The sequence below is a fragment of the Telmatherina bonti genome (genome assembly GCF_933228915.1).
Source record: "Telmatherina bonti genome assembly, chromosome: 13".
Classification (NCBI taxonomy): Eukaryota; Metazoa; Chordata; class Actinopteri; order Atheriniformes; family Telmatherinidae; genus Telmatherina; species Telmatherina bonti.
Window position 1 is genome coordinate 37,047,298 of NC_136611.1, and position 20,219 is coordinate 37,067,516.

The window sequence follows — 20,219 nt, forward strand, 5'->3', positions numbered from 1 at the left end:
AGAGATGATGAGAATGTAAAGCTGGATGTGCAGTGTGTTGTGGAAAAGCTGCTGCAGCTGTCACATGATGCGGGAGTTACCCTGCTTTTCCCTGACACACACACACACACACACACAGACAGAGCCTGTGATGGTTGTATAAGAGCTGAATGAATGAGGACAGCAGACCCCCTCCTCTCTTTGTTGCTGGGAGACCCATCCTCCCTGCACGCTGCATTAATATGTAGGTTACCGGAAGTGACGCAGCGACCTTGCTCGCGCAGTGCCGTAATCTTTCTTTAATCCATCTTTATGGCTCCTAAATGCTGCAAACACGTCATGAAAATATATTTAATGCCGCTTCTTCTAACATATAAACACAAGCAACGTTTTTGTGGTTAAATTTATTGTTATTTTTGACGTACCACACATTTCCACGCCTGTGTTTTATTGTGACAGTCTGCGGGTTTTTTCCAAACTATTTACATTTCCTTGCTTCCCTAACAGTCAATGTGAGTTATTATCAGGGATACAGCCTCCTGTTTTCAGTTTGTTGAAACAAACTAACATGTTTCTACCAATAAAACACCGTAATTTAAACTCCCAGCTACTGACGACGTACATTGCTTTTATTTTGACAGTCTACACCGGAAACGCTTGAAGCATGCGCACTTGACACCAGTGTGCTGGAAGGACCGAGCCATGCGAGGCTTCATTCTGGAGATAATCGGTAAAATCAGCGAGTTTCTGCGGCGTGGAGATCTTCTGGAGGCCGGGTCTGTCTGCCGCTGCGTGGTGGCGGCCGCTGGCGGGGCTCCCGGAGGCTTTCCGCGGTGAAACGTCCTGGAAGCAGACGGTGAGACCGAAGCGAGCTAACATGCTAACATCATAACCGAGCGCGTTTTCCGTTTCCTGCTCCGTGCACTTTTTCTCGTTGTTTCCCGTCTCCATGCACTTTTTCTCGTTGTTTCCCGTCTCCATGCACTTTGTCTCGTTGTTTCTCGTCTCCGTGCACTTTGTCTCGTTGTTTCCCGTCTCCGTGCACTTTGTCTCGTTGTTTCCCGTCTCCGTGCACTTTGTCTCGTTGTTTCCCGGCTTCATGCTCTTTTTCTCGTTGTTTCCCGTCTCCGTGCACTTTGTCTCGTTGTTTCCCGGCTTCATGCTCTTTTTCTCGTTGTTTCCCGTCTCCATGCACTTAGTCTCGTTATTTCACGGCTCCGTGCACTTTGTCTCATTGTTTCCCGTCTCCGTGCACTTTGTCTCGTTGTTTCCCGTCTCCGTGCACTTTGTCTCATTGTTTCCCGTCTCTGTGCACTTTGTCTCATTGTTTCCCGTCTCCGTGCACTTTGTCTCGTTGTTTCCCGGCTGCATGCACTTTGTCTTGTTGTTTCCCTGCTGCATGCACTTTGTCTTGTTGTTTCCCGGCTTCGTGCACTCTGTCTCGTTGTTTCCCGGCTCAGTGCACTTTGTCTCGTTGTTTCCCGGCTCCATGCACTTTATCTCATTGTTTCACAACGTTTTGAGCTTTGATTTATGAAAAGTTCTCAACAGGAAGTCCGATGTGGTAAAAAGTGCAACGTTTGTAGATTGTTTAACTTCATGAGCTGGTCGGCGTGCTTTTCCTTGCTGTGCCGCGTTTACTATAAATAATAAAACACTTAGAGGGTTAAGTTTATGTAGGATTATTTTCATTCAGACAATTTAATGTTGCTTTCTGTATGTTTAGCATCATGTATGTTTATTTACCATCATCTGATATATGGTGATGTAATGATGAACAAAATGATACGAGTCATTAGCCACCAGCTGTTTTTTTTGTGATAAACTTATTTAAGACAAATAAACCTAACCTAATGACAAATGAGCAGGTTTTAACCTTAGACAAGCTGATTTTCCGGTTTTCTTTATGTGCTGTGGTGTTTAAAACAGACGTGTTTTGGTTTTTAGACATTTTACAGATTAATCTGTCAGATGGTTCAATAAAGAATAATTAAATAAATAATAATGAAAAATATTCAATAATGGTTCTGTCTCTTCCCCTCTAGTCGTTTCGTTGTGATTATATCCTGTTTTTTGGTCCATTAGATGATCCCTGTTATTGTTATGATAATAATATTTATTATTAACAGATTTATTTATCAGCAAACTGTGGTAATCCACCAGATGTGTTTTCTTATTTACTGATATTGGGTCATTGGTTTTATGAATGATGTTGTTCTCAGTTAATTAAGTAGTTTTATCTGGTGTTTCCTGGCTTGACAGGAATTTACAGGGTTTTTGTTTGTTTGTTGTTTGCTTTGGGCTTTTGAAAAAGACATTGTATATCTACAGTATTTTCTGAAGACTAAAACTGGTCCTGACATGGAAAGGACTTTTAACTTTTCAGGAATTTTATTTTTATTTTTATCTGACTTTCCCCTCGGGGATGAATAAAGTATCTTTGATCTTTGATTAATCTTGATTTAATCCAAATTCTTGAGCCCCAACTTATCAGCAAAAGTGATGTTTGTGGTCCTCGTCCTGCAGAAGAAAGCTGTAAATATTAACAAAATATATCCGACATGTCCCAGAAACACGCGCTGTGCAGAAATGTCTGAGAGCTGAATGAAGAATTGAATGGTTTGTTATTTCAAGTGAAATTGCAAGAGACTGCAGCGATCTGAAGTTCGAACATGTTGACAAATCTTCCCAAAGCTCAAGTTTCAGTGAGTTGCTGCAGGAGGGTTCAAAGCAAAGCCGGACGGTTAAATAAGCAAGTAATGAAAAAAGAAACAACAGTGGAGCCCCTGTGGAAAACACCGCTGCTTTGGCAAAGTCCTGCCCAGAAGCTGCGTACTGAAACCTGGTGGCGTGATGTGTGTGTTGTATCGGCTGTGGTGTCTGAAGTCTCCGATCATCCATGTCTCTACACGCCCAACCATTTAAATACTTTTCAGCTTTACTTACATTACCTGAAAAGTTAGAAATACTGAAGGCTGTACTGCAGATTAGTGCTCCAGTATTAATCCAACTGCAGCTGGGATGTCCTAGTCCGGTATATGACTGCAAAATGCTGCGACTCAATCAGAAACATCAACTTATTGTCAGACTGAACATTTCCAGGCTGCTGATTAAAGTAGCGCTCATGGCGCTGCTGTTTGGTCTCCTTTAAATCAGCCTGGTCCACTTGTTTCCCGGCTCAGTGCACTTTGTCTCGTTGTTTCCCGGCTCAGTGCACTTTGTCTCGTTGTTTCCCGGCTCAGTGCACTTTGTCTCGTTGTTTCCCGGCTCAGTGCACTTTGTCTCGTTGTTTCCCGGCTCAGTGCAATTTGTCTCGTTGTTTCCCGGCTCAGTGCACTTTGTCTCGTTGTTTCCCGGCTCAGCGCACTTTGTCTCGTTGTTTCCCGGCTCAGCGCACTTTGTCTCGTTGTTTCCTGGCTCAGTGCACTTTGTCTCGTTGTTTCCCGGCTCAGCGCACTTCGTCTCGTTGTTTCCCGGCTCAGTGCAATTTGTCTCGTTGTTTCCCGGCTCAGCGCACTTTGTCTCGTTGTTTCCCGGCTCAGCGCACTTCAGCCCTGGTCCACTTCCAAAGCTAGTACTGTTTATTTTGAGTGTGGATGTCAGGAATCAGAATGTTTATAATGATTATTATGAGTTATGAACTCATGATTTCTCTCAGAGACAAGGGAAGCTTCTTTCTGGAAACTAGCTTTTATATCACTGTATTTAAACATTTCTTTAGATAGCCAGGAAAACATGTAGCTAGCTGCTATCTTTGACCTCCAGCTGTTCTTTGCAGACCAGCTGAATTCATTCATTCGTTATAAAATTTGGGGTTTTATGATTGACACGCTTTAAGGATGAATGGACATCCATCCATTTTCTATATTTGCTTATTGACCTGGAGCCTATTAGCAGCCACCAGGCTGAGGCCCTGGGCAGGTCGCCAGTCTATCGCAGACCTGAAACATCATGAACGAGCAGCTTCACAGCAGAAACAAGCACAGATGTAATAACTGTCGTGTTTCAGGATGAGATTAAACCCAACTCGAGCCGACCTGCTGTGACTGAGCCACTTCCTGTGGAAAGGCTGCATTAGGTGGCAGCGACAGGCAGGAAATCAACTTCCTGACTTCACATGTTGAATAAATCTGTCAGTAAGCAGTTTATCTTTACCAAACCCCATTAACCTTCCTGATCATTAAACACTGACCTCCTCTCTTCTCAGGTTGGTCGTTGCCTCCCCAGATGTGGCTGCTACTTCTCCTCACACTCCTGTTTATGAAGGGCAAAGATGCTTCTCTGATTGAGCGGCTGTGGCTCGGCCTGGAGGGATGACATGACAGCCGACATGGAGACAGGGGAGACGTACACAGAACCACATTAGATCTCCTCAGGACAACAGAACAAACATATTTTTGTAATATTTTCTACTCAGAGTTAATTTTTGACTTATTGTGAAGCCATACTCTACTAGATATCAGGATGAGCTCAGAGGGCTTTCAGTACCGAGCTCTGTATGACTACAAGAAGGAGAGGGAGGAGGACATTGACCTGCATGTAGGAGACATGCTGGTGGTCAGTAAAGCAGCGCTGCTGGCGCTCGGCTGCAGCAACGGAGCCGAAGAGCGACCGTCCGAGATTGGTTGGCTCCCAGGCTTAAACGAAACCACTCAGGTACGACGAGCCACTGGTGGTCCTGATCTGCTCAGACCAACACACACCATCACACACCATCACACACCATCACACACTATTACACACCATCACACACCATCACACACTATTACACACCATCACACACTATTACACACCATCACACACTATTACACACTATTACACACCATCACACACTATTACACACTATTACACACCATCACACACCATCACACACTATTACACACTATTACACACCATCACACACCATCACACACTATTACACACTATTACACACCATCACACACTATTACACACTATTACACACCATCACACACTATTACACACTATTACACACCATCACACACTATTACACACTATTACACACCATCACGCACCATCACACACTATTACACACTATTACACACCATCACACACTATTACACACCATCACACACCATCACACACTATTACACACTATTACACACCATCACACACCATCACACACTATTACACACTATTACACACCATCACACACCATCACACACTATTACACACTATTACACACCATCACACACTATTACACACTATTACACACCATCACACACCATCACACACTATTACACACTATTACACACCATCACACACCATCACACACTATTACACACTATTACACACCATCACACACTATTACACACTATTACACACCATCACACACTATTACACACTATTACACACCATCACACACTATTACACACTATTACACACCATCACACACTATTACACACCATCACACACTATTACACACCATCACACACCATCACACACTATTACACACCATCACACACTATTATACACTATTACACACCATCACACACTATTACACACATCACACACTATTACACACATCACACACTATTACACACTATTACACACCATCACACACTATTACACACCATCACACACTATTACACACTATTACACACCATCACACACTATTACACACTATTACACACCATCACACACTATTACACACCATCACACACCATCACACACTATTACACACCATCACACACTATTACACACCATCACACACTATTACACCCTATTACACACTATTACACACTATTACACACCATCACACACCACCACATACTATTACACACCACCACATACTATTACACACCACCACATACTATTACACACCATCACACACTATTACACACCATCACACGCTATTACACACCATCACACGCTATTACACACCATCACACACTATTACACACCATTACACACCATCACACACCATCACACACTATTACACACCACCACACACTACTAAACACTATTACACACTATTACACACTATTACACATTATTACACACTTACACACTATTACACACCATCACACACTATTACACACCATCACACGCTATTACACACCATCACACACTATTACACACCATCACACACCATCACACAGCATCACACACTATTACACACCACCACACACTACTAAACACTATTACACACTATTACACATTATTACACACTTACACACATTACACACTATTACACACATCACACACTATTACACACCAACACACTGTTACACACAATCACACACTATTACACACCATCACACACTATTACACACTATTACACACCATCACACACTATTACACACTATTACACACCATCACACACTATTACACCCTATTACACACCATCACACACCATCACACACTATTACACACCATCACACACTATTACACACCATCACACACTATTACACCCTATTACACCCTATTACACACTATTACACACTATTACACACCATCACACACCACCACATACTATTACACACCACCACATACTATTACACACCATCACACACTATTACACACCATCACACGCTATTACACACCATCACACACTATTACACACCATTACACACCATCACACACCATCACACACTATTACACACTATTACACATTATTACACACTTACACACTATTACACACCATCACACACTATTACACACCATCACACGCTATTACACACCATCACACACTATTACACAGCATCACACACTATTACACACCACCACACACTACTAAACACTATTACACACTATTACACATTATTACACACTTACACACTATTACACACCATCACACACCATCACACAGCATCACACACTATTACACACCACCACACACTACTAAACACTATTACACACTATTACACATTATTACACACTTACACACATTACACACTATTACACACATCACACACTATTACACACCAACACACTGTTACACACAATCACACACTATTACACACTGTTACACACTATTACACACAATCACACTATTACACACTATTACACACTATTACACACCATCACACACTATTAAACACTATTACACACCATCACACACTATTACATACTATTACACACCATCACACACTATTACACACTATTACACACCATCACACACTATTACACACATCACACACTATTACACACTATTACACACCATCACACACTATTACACACCACCACATACTATTACACACTGTTACACACCATCACACGCCATTACACACCATCACACACTATTACACACCATCACACACCATCACACACTATTACACACCACCACACACTACTAAACACTATTACACACTATTACACATTATTACACACTTACACACATTACACACTATTACACACCATCACACACTATTACACACCACCACACACTACTAAACACTATTACACACTATTGCACGTTATTACACACTTACACACATTACACACTATTACACACATCACACACTATTACACACCAACACACTGTTACACACAATCACACACTATTACACACCACCACATACTATTACACACCATCACACACTATTACACACCATCACACACTATTACACACCATCACACGCTATTACACACCATCACACACTATTACACACCATCACACACTATTACACACCACCACACACTACTAAACACTATTACACACTATTACACATTATTACACACTTACACACATTACACACTATTACACACCATCACACACTATTACACACTATTGCACGTTATTACACACTTACACACATTACACACTATTACACACCATCACACACTATTACACACTATTGCACGTTATTACACACTTACACACATTACACACTATCACACACTATTACACACTATTGCACGTTATTACACACTTACACACATTACACACTATTACACACCATCACACACTATTACACACCATTATATACTATTACACACATCACACACTATTACACACCATCACACACTATTACACACTTTTACCCATCATTACACACCATCACACACTATTACACACTTTTACCCATCATTACACACCATCACACACTATTACGCTTGTATTACACACCATCACACACTATTTCACACAATCACACACTATTACACACTATAACACACTAATACAGTGTAAACCCACAGTAACCTGCACACACACACACTGCTAACACACATCCATCGTAATAAATGCTTTTTACAATATTTTGAAGCGTTGTTTATTCAGTTAAACTATTTCATTAAGTTAATTAGCCTCCAGGAGAGAGCTGGCGTTGCGGTGAAGTCATCAGGGACGTCGCCTCAGTCTGTTCAAGTTTTCTGATGAGACACCATGAAAACGCAGCTTCGTGTAGCCAAAACATCTCTTACTGACCAACAGGAGAAAGGCGACTTCCCGGGGACGTACGTGGAGTTTGTCGGGAGAAAGAGGATGTCCCCGCCCACACCAAAGCCCCGCCCACCCCGGCCTCCATCTGCAGCATCAGTGAGGACCGACTCAGAGTCAGAGGGTGAGTAGAGACAAGTCACCCAGCAGATGGAAAGTCTTCTAGTGGTGTGTCGCCCCAACGTCCTACAGCGTCCACGTTGGGTCTGTGAAGGTCACGCAGACGGGTGGAAGCAGGCGGTACGGTCCGGTAATGGCTACCACTAGTGGCGCTACGCAGTACCAGGGAGATGGGAGGGCAGCTTTTTCAGAACCAGTCATGGCTGCATTCTGTCCCAGTTAAACCAGTAGGAGAGGAAGCTGCCGTGTTTCTACAGTTTTACCGACAGAACAACTCAGAACAGACGCTGCTGGTTGGTTAAAGACCCGAGTTTACTGCCTCACACCTCCTTCTGAAACACAACGGTTGCCATGGGGATCAGGACATCAGATTTAACCCTTTGTTGGGCAAAAAGACCAAATATTTGATCAATGTACATTGCAAAAACTCAGCCTTAAAAAAAACAAGGGAAAAAAAATACAAAAATTAGGTAAATGTTGCTTAAAATAAGATCAATTATCTGCCAACAGAACAAGAAATTTGGCTTGTCAAGACTTCCCAAAACAAGTAAAAATACTCTTAAAACAAGAGGAGTTCTCTGACATAAAAACTAAGAATTAGCTTACCTTTAAAAAAATAAGAATATTACTTAATAATTTAAGATTTTTAATCTTACTTGGATTTCAGTTTTTGCAGTGTAGTGTTTGAAGTCAAAGAAGCGCACAGTGTTCTCCCCTCCAATAATCTGAGATCCGATTACGTCCCAGGTCCTCCACGGAGATCAGTCTGCAGCATAAAAAATGTTCCTACTGACGACTAACAACTGTAAAACTTGAGTTAAATTTATTGAATTTTTGCTCCAGTCTTCTGTTTCCTCTGGCTGAAAATGTACATTTTCACTACATTCAGTTAGTGTCCAGTAAAGGTTTGATGCACCGAGACGTTTTCCACAACTGGTCCCAGATGTCCGGAGGCGAGGTCCCACGGCGTGACCTGGAGGCCTGTTCCTGTAGACTTTAATTCTGGATGTTTTATAAATGTTTCAGTTAAAATAAAAAGTTTAATCCCCGTCTCCTCCGAGGTTTACCGCTAGCCTGCAGAGGAATGTTGAAATGCTTTTACTTGTTTGGCTTTTCATTTTACTATTTTAACATTAGAAAGAACAAAATGCTGGTCTTTAAAGAAGTTTTGTCAAAAGTATCGGCAAGAATTTGAAGCTACTTTCACCCTGCGAGTGGATAGGAGTAGCATTGTTGTCCTAACTGCTAGCTGCTAACGGCGATATTTAGCCGTCAACAGCCAGCGTGTCCCATCAGATTTAGGATTACGCCGCGGGAAGATGCCGCCACACAGCATGCTTTCCTGTGTGGTTGCTGCTGGAAGAAACGGTAAATCGGACGTTTCTAAGGGAAGCGCTATAAAATAAAATCCTGAGATAAAAACCTTTTAAAGAAAATCCGGAACAGTCCGTCTAATAAAGAAGAACTGGCATTGTGATGCATTGTGTCGCCGTAGACGAGGAGGACATCGTCCTGTTTGGTGTAGTAAATTGACCCAGAGGAGGATGAAGTGCTGCCTCCTGGTGGACAGGAGGACTAAGACGCCCAAACGTCTCTGACGTCCTCTTCTCACGGACAGGAACCTGTTTGGAGCAGAACAAATCCTTCACGTGGGACGTCATGGCGATAACTGAGGCAGTTGTTTATAACTTTTAATGACTTTGTGCAAAAGTTTTTAATTAGATTCACATTCATTCCTTCATTTTTTGAACTGCTTCGTCAGATAAAGGGTTAAAAGCTGGAGTTTGTCCCAGCTACACCTGGACATATTCACATTCCATGTTTGTGGTTTTTATTCTGAAAAACTAAGACATTTTCCTCCTAGGATTTCAGGCTGTGTTGTTTTTAGATGGCAGAGCGAAAAGATAACTAAAACCACAGAAGAGCTGAAGAGAAGGAAACGATGCAGGTTTTCAGCTGAAATGACAGAAACAAAAAGTCAGAGTGGATGATGAGACGGTGGACGGCAGGAAGAGGACTTGGTTGAACTGAATGAAAAATCTGAGTAAACTAACTTTTATCATCCTGTAAAGTGTGGCTGCGACTGATTCCAGCTGTTTCCTCCAAACCGCTGGCTTCAGGAGGACTCGGCGGTCCGGATCCGGAAGCCAGGAGCCGCCCAGAAGCTCCTCATGTTCCACCGACACAGCTTGCTGTTTAGTCAGGGCTCTGGCTGCTGACTGACCACATCTCACCTGTTACGCTGACTCCAGGAACTCTCTGTGTGTGTGTGTGTGTGTGTGTGTGTGTGTGTGTGTGTGTGTGTGTGTGTGTGTGTTGGGCGTCCCTCATCTCCCTCCTCTCAGGCGGGAACATGAGCTGACTGCTGTGGTGTCAGAAAGTCCGGTGGGTTCTGCTTGGAGCTTCACGTTCAACACTTTGTGATTTCTTCTTGGTTTGTTTGTTCTGCAGGCTTCGTGTTGCCGGACCTCCCAGAACAGTTCGGACCCCCTGACACCGCCCCTCCCCTCCTCAGCAGACTGATGGATGCTGTAGAAACCAAAGGTAGCAGATGCACACTCTGAAACAACAGGTTTCTGTTGGTTTTACCAGTTTGCTGCAGGAAAACGGTCGTCACAGAGGAGCAGATCAGATGTTTGAGGTCAGAGGAACCGGGAGGAATCAGCTCTGTGGGTCAGCTGAGGTTTCATCATCTGAAATACATTCCCCAGTTCAGCTCCCCAGTCTCCCCCATCTGGAGCTCCACTAACGACACCAGAACTCGTGATGGGACTGGTGCTGGTCCGAACCGGTTTGGACCGCTGGAGCTGACAGAGCGGACTGCTTGTTATCGTGTGATAGGCCTGGGTGATATGACCAGAACCTCATATCCCGATTCAGCTCCTCCTACATCCCATAACGATCCATAACCATATAAAACCGTGTCAGTCATCAGTTATGTGTTAGATGTTGCTAGGCAACAGCAGCAGTGATCTCCCATCTGGGGGAACTATGGCCGTATGACATTCCACAGGTAAATACCTGCTCCAGCGTTTGGAGTTTATTCTGAGCTTTCTCCTCCACTCGACGCTGCTTTGCTGGTTGACTCTGTTCTTTATTCTGGATTCTTTATCCTGATTCCTGCAGGTGATAAAAGGAGTTAATTGTGTCGGAGTCCATTGTTGGGACTGTGAGCTAGTCTGTTGTCGGTTCCACGTCGCTCTTTTTATATCCAAACTGCATCCAGAAAGAAATTTCCCTCTTTTAGGAACAAGATCATCAGTTTGGGTTGGCTGCTCATCTTTTAGTGAATTATCCTCTGAAACACGTCTGCTGCCGTCTACATGGTTATATATTGCAGCGTGCCGTAAAGCGTGTCTTGATGTAAAAGGAACACAAACGGATCAGTTGGATCGTTGGGAACACAAACGGATCATTTGGATTGTCGGGAACACAAACGGATCATTTGGATTGTCGGGAACACAAACGGATCAGTTGGATCACAGGGAACACAAACGGATCATTTGGATCACAGGGAACACAAACGGATCATTTGGATCACAGGGAACACAAACGGATCATTTGGATTGTCGGGAACACAAACGGATCAGTTGGATCACAGGGAACACAAACGGATCAGTTGGATCGTCGGGAACACAAACGGATCATTTGGATCACAGGGAACACAAACGGATCAGTTGGATCGTCGGGAACACAGACGGATCAGTTGGATCGTCGGGAACACAAACGGATCAGTTGGATCGTCGGGAACACAAACGGATCAGTTGGATCGTCGGGAACACAAACGGATCAGTTGGATCGTCGGGAACACAAACGGATCATTTGGATCGTCGGGAACACAAACGGATCAGTTGGATCGTCGGGAACACAAACGGATCAGTTGGATCGTCAGGAACACAAACGGATCATTTGGATCGTCGGGAACACAAACGGATCAGTTGGATCACAGGGAACACAAACGGATCAGTTGGATCGTCAGGAACACAAACGGATCATTTGGATCGTCGGGAACACAAACGGATCAGTTGGATCACAGGGAACACAAACGGATCAGTTGGATCGTCGGGAACACAAACGGATCATTTGGATCACAGGGAACACAAACGGATCAGTTGGATCGTCGGGAACACAAACGGATCAGTTGGATCGTCAGGAACACAAACGGATCATTTGGATCGTCGGGAACACAAACGGATCAGTTGGATCACAGGGAACACAAACGGATCAGTTGGATCACAGGGAACACAAACGGATCAGTTGGATCGTCGGGAACACAAACGGATCAGTTGGATCACAGGGAACACAAACGGATCATTTGGATTGTCGGGAACACAAACGGATCAGTTGGATCGTCGGGAACACAAACGGATCAGTTGGATCGTCGGGAACACAAACGGATCAGTTGGATCGTCGGGAACACAAACGGATCAGTTGGATCGTCGGGAACACAAACGGATCAGTTGGATCGTCAGGGACACAAACGGATCATTTGGATCGTCGGGAACACAAACGGATCAGTTGGATCACAGGGAACACAAACGGATCAGTTGGATCACAGGGAACACAAACGGATCATTTGGATCGTCGGGAACACAAACGGATCATTTGGATTGTCGGGAACACAAACGGATCAGTTGGATCACAGGGAACACAAACGGATCAGTTGGATCACAGGGAACACAAACGGATCAGTTGGATCGTCGGGAACACAAACGGATCAGTTGGATCACAGGGAACACAAACTGATCATTTGGATCGTCGGGAACACAAACGGATCATTTGGATCACAGGGAACACAAACGGATCAGTTGGATCACAGGGAACACAAACGGATCATTTGGATTGTCGGGAACACAAACGGATCATTTGGATCGTCGGGAACACAAACGGATCATTTGGATTGTCGGGAACACAAACGGATCAGTTGGATCACAGGGAACACAAACGGATCAGTTGGATCGTTGGGAACACAAACGGATCATTTGGATCGTCGGGAACACAAACGGATCATTTGGATCATCGGGAACACAAACGGATCAGTTGGATCACAGGGAACACAAACGGATCAGTTGGATCACAGGGAACACAAACGGATCATTTGGATCGTCGGGAACACAAACGGATCATTTGGATCGTCGGGAACACAAACAGATCATTTGGATTGTCGGGAACACAAACGGATCAGTTGGATCACAGGGAACACAAACGGATCAGTTGGATCACAGGGAACACAAACGGATCATTTGGATCGTCGGGAACACAAACGGATCATTTGGATTGTCGGGAACACAAACGGATCAGTTGGATCGTCAGGAACACAAACGGATCATTTGGATCGTCGGGAACACAAACGGATCAGTTGGATCACAGGGAACACAAACGGATCAGTTGGATCACAGGGAACACAAACGGATCATTTGGATTGTCGGGAACACAAACGGATCATTTGGATTGTCGGGAACACAAACGGATCAGTTGGATCACAGGGAACACAAACGGATCATTTGGATCGTCGGGAACACAAACGGATCATTTGGATCACAGGGAACACAAACGGATCAGTTGGATTGTCGGGAACACAAACGGATCATTTGGATTGTCGGGAACACAAACGGATCATTTGGATCGTCGGGAACACAAACGGATCATTTGGATTGTCGGGAACACAAACGGATCAGTTGGATCACAGGGAACACAAACGGATCAGTTGGATCACAAGGAACACAAACGGATCAGTTGGATCGTCGGGAACACAAACGGATCAGTTGGATCACAGGGAACACAAACGGATCAGTTGGATCACAGGGAACACAAACGGATCATTTGGATTGTCGGGAACACAAACGGATCAATTGGATCACAGGGAACACAAACTGATCATTTGGATCGTCGGGAACACAAACGGATCATTTGGATCACAGGGAACACAAACGGATCAGTTGGATCACAGGGAACACAAACGGATCATTTGGATTGTCGGGAACACAAACGGATCATTTGGATCGTCGGGAACACAAACGGATCATTTGGATTGTCGGGAACACAAACGGATCAGTTGGATCACAGGGAACACAAACGGATCAGTTGGATCGTCGGGAACACAAACGGATCATTTGGATCGTCGGGAACACAAACGGATCATTTGGATTGTCGGGAACACAAACGGATCAGTTGGATCACAGGGAACACAAACGGATCAGTTGGATCACAGGGAACACAAACGGATCATTTGGATCACAGGGAACACAAACGGATCAGTTGGATCGTCGGGAACACAAACGGATCAGTTGGATCGTCAGGGACACAAACGGATCATTTGGATCGTCGGGAACACAAACGGATCAGTTGGATCACAGGGAACACAAACGGATCAGTTGGATCGCAGGGAACACAAATGGATCAGTTGGATCGTCGGGAACACAAACGGATCAGTTGGATTGTCGGGAACACAAACGGATCATTTGGATCGTCGGGAACACAAACAGATCATTTGGATTGTCGGGAACACAAACGGATCAGTTGGATCACAGGGAACACAAACGGATCAGTTGGATCACAAGGAACACAAACGGATCAGTTGGATCGTCAGGGAACACAAACGGATCAGTTGGATCACAGGGAACACAAACGGATCAGTTGGATCACAGGGAACACAAACGGATCATTTGGATTGTCGGGAACACAAACGGATCAATTGGATCACAGGGAACACAAACTGATCATTTGGATCGTCGGGAACACAAACGGATCATTTGGATCACAGGGAACACAAACGGATCAGTTGGATCACAGGGAACACAAACGGATCATTTGGATTGTCGGGAACACAAACGGATCATTTGGATTGTCGGGAACACAAACGGATCATTTGGATCGTCGGGAACACAAACGGATCATTTGGATTGTCGGGAACACAAACGGATCAGTTGGATCACAGGGAACACAAACGGATCAGTTGGATCGTCGGGAACACAAACGGATCATTTGGATCGTCGGGAACACAAACGGATCATTTGGATTGTCGGGGACACAAACGGATCAGTTGGATCACAGGGAACACAAACGGATCAGTTGGATCACAGGGAACACAAACGGATCATTTGGATTGTCGGGAACACAAACGGATCAGTTGGATCACAGGGAACACAAACGGATCAGTTGGATCACAGGGAACACAAACGGATCAGTTGGATCACAGGGAACACAAACGGATCAGTTGGATCACAGGGAACACAAACGGATCATTTGGATTGTCGGGAACACAAACGGATCAGTTGGATCACAGGGAACACAAACGGATCAGTTGGATTGTCGGGAACACAAACGGATCAGTTGGATCGTCAGGAACACAAACGGATCATTTGGATCGTCGGGAACACAAACGGATCAGTTGGATCACAGGGAACACAAACGGATCAGTTGGATCACAGGGAACACAAACGGATCATTTGGATCGTCGGGAACACAAACGGATCATTTGGATTGTCGGGAACACAAACGGATCATTTGGATTGTCGGGAACACAAACGGATCAGTTGGATCACAGGGAACACAAACGGATCAGTTGGATCACAGGGAAAATAAACGGATCATTTGGATTGTCGGGAACACAAACGGATCATTTGGATTGTCGGGAACACAAACGGATCATTTGGATCACAGGGAACACAAACGGATCAGTTGGATTGTCGGGAACACAAACGGATCATTTGGATTGTCGGGAACACAAACGGATCATTTGGATCACAGGGAACACAAACGGATCATTTGGATTGTCGGGAACACAAACGGATCAGTTGGATCACAGGGAACACAAACGGATCAGTTGGATCACAAGGAACACAAACGGATCAGTTGGATCGTCGGGAACACAAACGGATCAGTTGGATCACAGGGAACACAAACGGATCAGTTGGATCACAGGGAACACAAACGGATCATTTGGATTGTCGGGAACACAAACGGATCAATTGGATCACAGGGAACACAAACGGATCATTTGGATCGTCGGGAACACAAACGGATCATTTGGATCACAGGGAACACAAACGGATCAGTTGGATCACAGGGAACACAAACGGATCATTTGGATTGTCGGGAACACAAACGGATCATTTGGATTGTCGGGAACACAAACGGATTATTTGGATCGTCGGGAACACAAACGGATCATTTGGATTGTTGGGAACACAAACGGATCAGTTGGATCACAGGGAACACAAACGGATCAGTTGGATCGTCGGGAACACAAACGGATCATTTGGATCGTCGGGAACACAAACGGATCATTTGGATTGTCGGGAACACAAACGGATCAGTTGGATCACAGGGAACACAAACGGATCAGTTGGATCACAGGGAACACAAACGGATCATTTGGATCACAGGGAACACAAACGGATCAGTTGGATCGTCGGGAACACAAACGGATCAGTTGGATCGTCAGGGACACAAACGGATCATTTGGATCGTCGGGAACACAAACGGATCAGTTGGATCACAGGGAACACAAACGGATCAGTTGGATCGCAGGGAACACAAACGGATCAGTTGGATCGTCGGGAACACAAACAGATCATTTGGATCACAGGGAACACAAACGGATCAGTTGGATCACAGGGAACACAAACGGATCATTTGGATTGTCGGGAACACAAACGGATCATTTGGATTGTCGGGAACACAATCGGATCATTTGGATCACAGGGAACACAAACGGATCAGTTGGATCGTCGGGAACACAAACGGATCAGTTGGATCACAGGGAACACAAACGGATCATTTGGATCACAGGGAACACAAACGGATCAGTTGGATCACAGGGAACACAAACGGATCAGTTGGATCGTCGGGAACACAAACGGATCAGTTGGATCGTCGGGAACACAAACGGATCAGTTGGATCGTCGGGAACACAAACGGATCATTTGGATCGTCGGGAACACAAACGGATCATTTGGATCGTCGGGAACACAAACGGATCATTTGGATTGTCGAGAATACAAACGGATCAGTTGGATCACAGGGAACACAAACGGATCATTTGGATTGTCGGGAACACAAACGGATCATTTGGATTGTCGGGAACACAAACGGATCATTTGGATTGTCGGGAACACAAACGGATCATTTGGATTGTCGGGAACACAAACGGATCATTTGGATTGTCGGGAACACAAACGGATCAGTTGGATTGTCGGGAACACAAACGGATCAGTTGGATCACAGGGAACACAAACGGATCAGTTGGATCACAGGGAACACAAACGGATCAGTTGGATCACAGGGAACACAAACGGATCAGTTGGATCACAGGGAACACAAACGGATCAGTTGGATCACAGGGAACGCAAACGGATCAGTTGGATCACAGGGAACACAAACGGATCAGTTGGATCACAGGGAACACAAACGGATCAGTTGGATCACAGGGAACACAAACGGATCAGTTGGATCGTCGGGAACACAAACGGATCAGTTGGATCACAGGGAACACAAACGGATCATTTGGATTGTCGGGAACACAAACGGATCAGTTGGATCACAGGGAACACAAACGGATCAGTTGGATCGTCGGGAACACAAACGGATCAGTTGGATCGTCGGGAACACGAACGGATCATTTGGATCGTCGGGAACACAAACGGATCATTTGGATTGTCGAGAACACAAACGGATCATTTGGATCACAGGGAACACAAACGGATCAGTTGGATCACAGGGAACACAAACGGATCATTTGGATTGTCGGGAACACAAACGGATCGGTTGGATCATCGGGAACACAAACGGATCGGTTGGATCGTCGGGAACACAAACGGATCATTTGGATTGTCGGGAACACAAACGGATCAGTTGGATCACAGGGAACACAAACGGATCAGTTGGATCGTCGGGAACACAAACGGATCAGTTGGATCACAGGGAACACAAACGGATCAGTTTGATCACAGGGAACACAAACGGATCAGTTGGATCACAGGGAACACAAACGGATCAGTTGGATCGTCGGGAACACAAACGGATCATTTGGATCGTCGGGAACACAAACGGATCAGTTGGATTGTCGGGAACACAAATGGATCAGTTGGATTGTCGGGAACACAAACGGATCAGTTGGATCACAGGGAACACAAACGGATCAGTTGGATCACAGGGAACACAAACGGATCAGTTGGATCACAGGGAACACAAACGGATCAGTTGGATCACAGGGAACACAAACGGATCATTTGGATTGTCGGGAACACAAACGGATCATTTGGATCGTCGGGAACACAAACGGATCATTTGGATCGTCGGGAACACAAACGGATCATTTGGATTGTCGGGAACACAAACGGATCAGTTGGATCACAGGGAACACAAACGGATCAGTTGGATCACAAGGAACACAAACTGATCAGTTGGATCGTCGGGAACACAAACGGATCAGTTGGATCACAGGGAACACAAACGGATCAGTTGGATCACAGGGAACACAAACGGATCATTTGGATTGTCGGGAACACAAACGGATCAATTGGATCACAGGGAACACAAACGGATCAGTTGGATCACAGGGAACACAAACGGATCATTTGGATTGTCGGGAACACAAACGGATCAGTTGGATTGTCGGGAACACAAACGGATCAGTTGGATCACAGGGAACACAAACGGATCATTTGGATCGTCGGGAACACAAACGGATCAGTTGGATTGTCGGGAACACAAACGGATCAGTTGGATTGTCGGGAACACAAACGGATCAGTTGGATCACAGGGAACACAAACGGATCAGTTGGATCGTCGGGAACACAAACGGATCAGTTGGATCACAGGGAACACAAACGGATCATTTGGATTGTCGGGAACACAAACGGATCAGTTGGATCACAGGGAACACAAACGGATCAGTTGGATCGTCGGGAACACAAACGGATCAGTTGGATCGTCGGGAACACAAACGGATCATTTGGATTGTCGGGAACACAAACGGATCATTTGGATTGTCGGGAACACAATCGGATCATTTGGATCGTCAGGAACACAAACGGATCATTTGGATCGTCGGGAACACAAAAGGATCAGTTGGATCACAGGGAACACAAACGGATCAGTTGGATCACAGGGAACACAAACGGATCATTTGGATCGTCGGGAACACAAACGGATCATTTGGATTGTCGGGAACACAAACGGATCAGTTGGATTGTCGGGAACACAAACGGATCAGTTGGATCGTCGGGAACACAAACGGATCATTTGGATCACAGGGAACACAAACGGATCAGTTGGATCACAGGGAACACAAACCGATCATTTGGATTGTCGGGAACACAAACGGATCAGTTGGATCACAGGGAACACAAACGGATCATTTGGATCGTCGGGAACACAAACGGATCAGTTGGATCACAGGGAACACAAACGGATCAGTTGGATCACAGGGAACACAAACGGATCATTTGGATTGTCGGGAACACAAACGGATCAGTTGGATCACAGGGAACACAAACGGATCAGTTGGATCACAAGGAACACAAACTGATCAGTTGGATCGTCGGGAACACAAACGGATCAGTTGGATCACAGGGAACACAAACGGATCAGTTGGATCACAGGGAACACAAACGGATCATTTGGATTGTCGGGAACACAAACGGATCAATTGGATCACAGGGAACACAAACGGATCATTTGGATTGTCGGGAACACAAACGGATCAGTTGGATTG

General features: G+C 44.9%; 1 protein-coding gene across 1 annotated transcript in view; it reads left to right on the plus strand.

The window, feature by feature from the left end:
• Positions 1-674: 674 nt before the first annotated feature.
• The window catches only part of LOC306764227 (phosphatidylinositol 3-kinase regulatory subunit alpha-like), a 55,445-nt gene continuing 35,900 nt past the window's right edge, over positions 675-20,219 (plus strand). The window contains exons 1-4 of the mRNA XM_079251303.1: positions 675-835; positions 4,187-4,635; positions 8,375-8,504; positions 10,952-11,044. Coding sequence (XP_079107429.1) covers positions 4,444-4,635; positions 8,375-8,504; positions 10,952-11,044 — 415 coding nt within the window. The 5' untranslated portion in view covers positions 675-835; positions 4,187-4,443. The remainder of the gene's footprint in view (positions 836-4,186; positions 4,636-8,374; positions 8,505-10,951; positions 11,045-20,219) is intronic.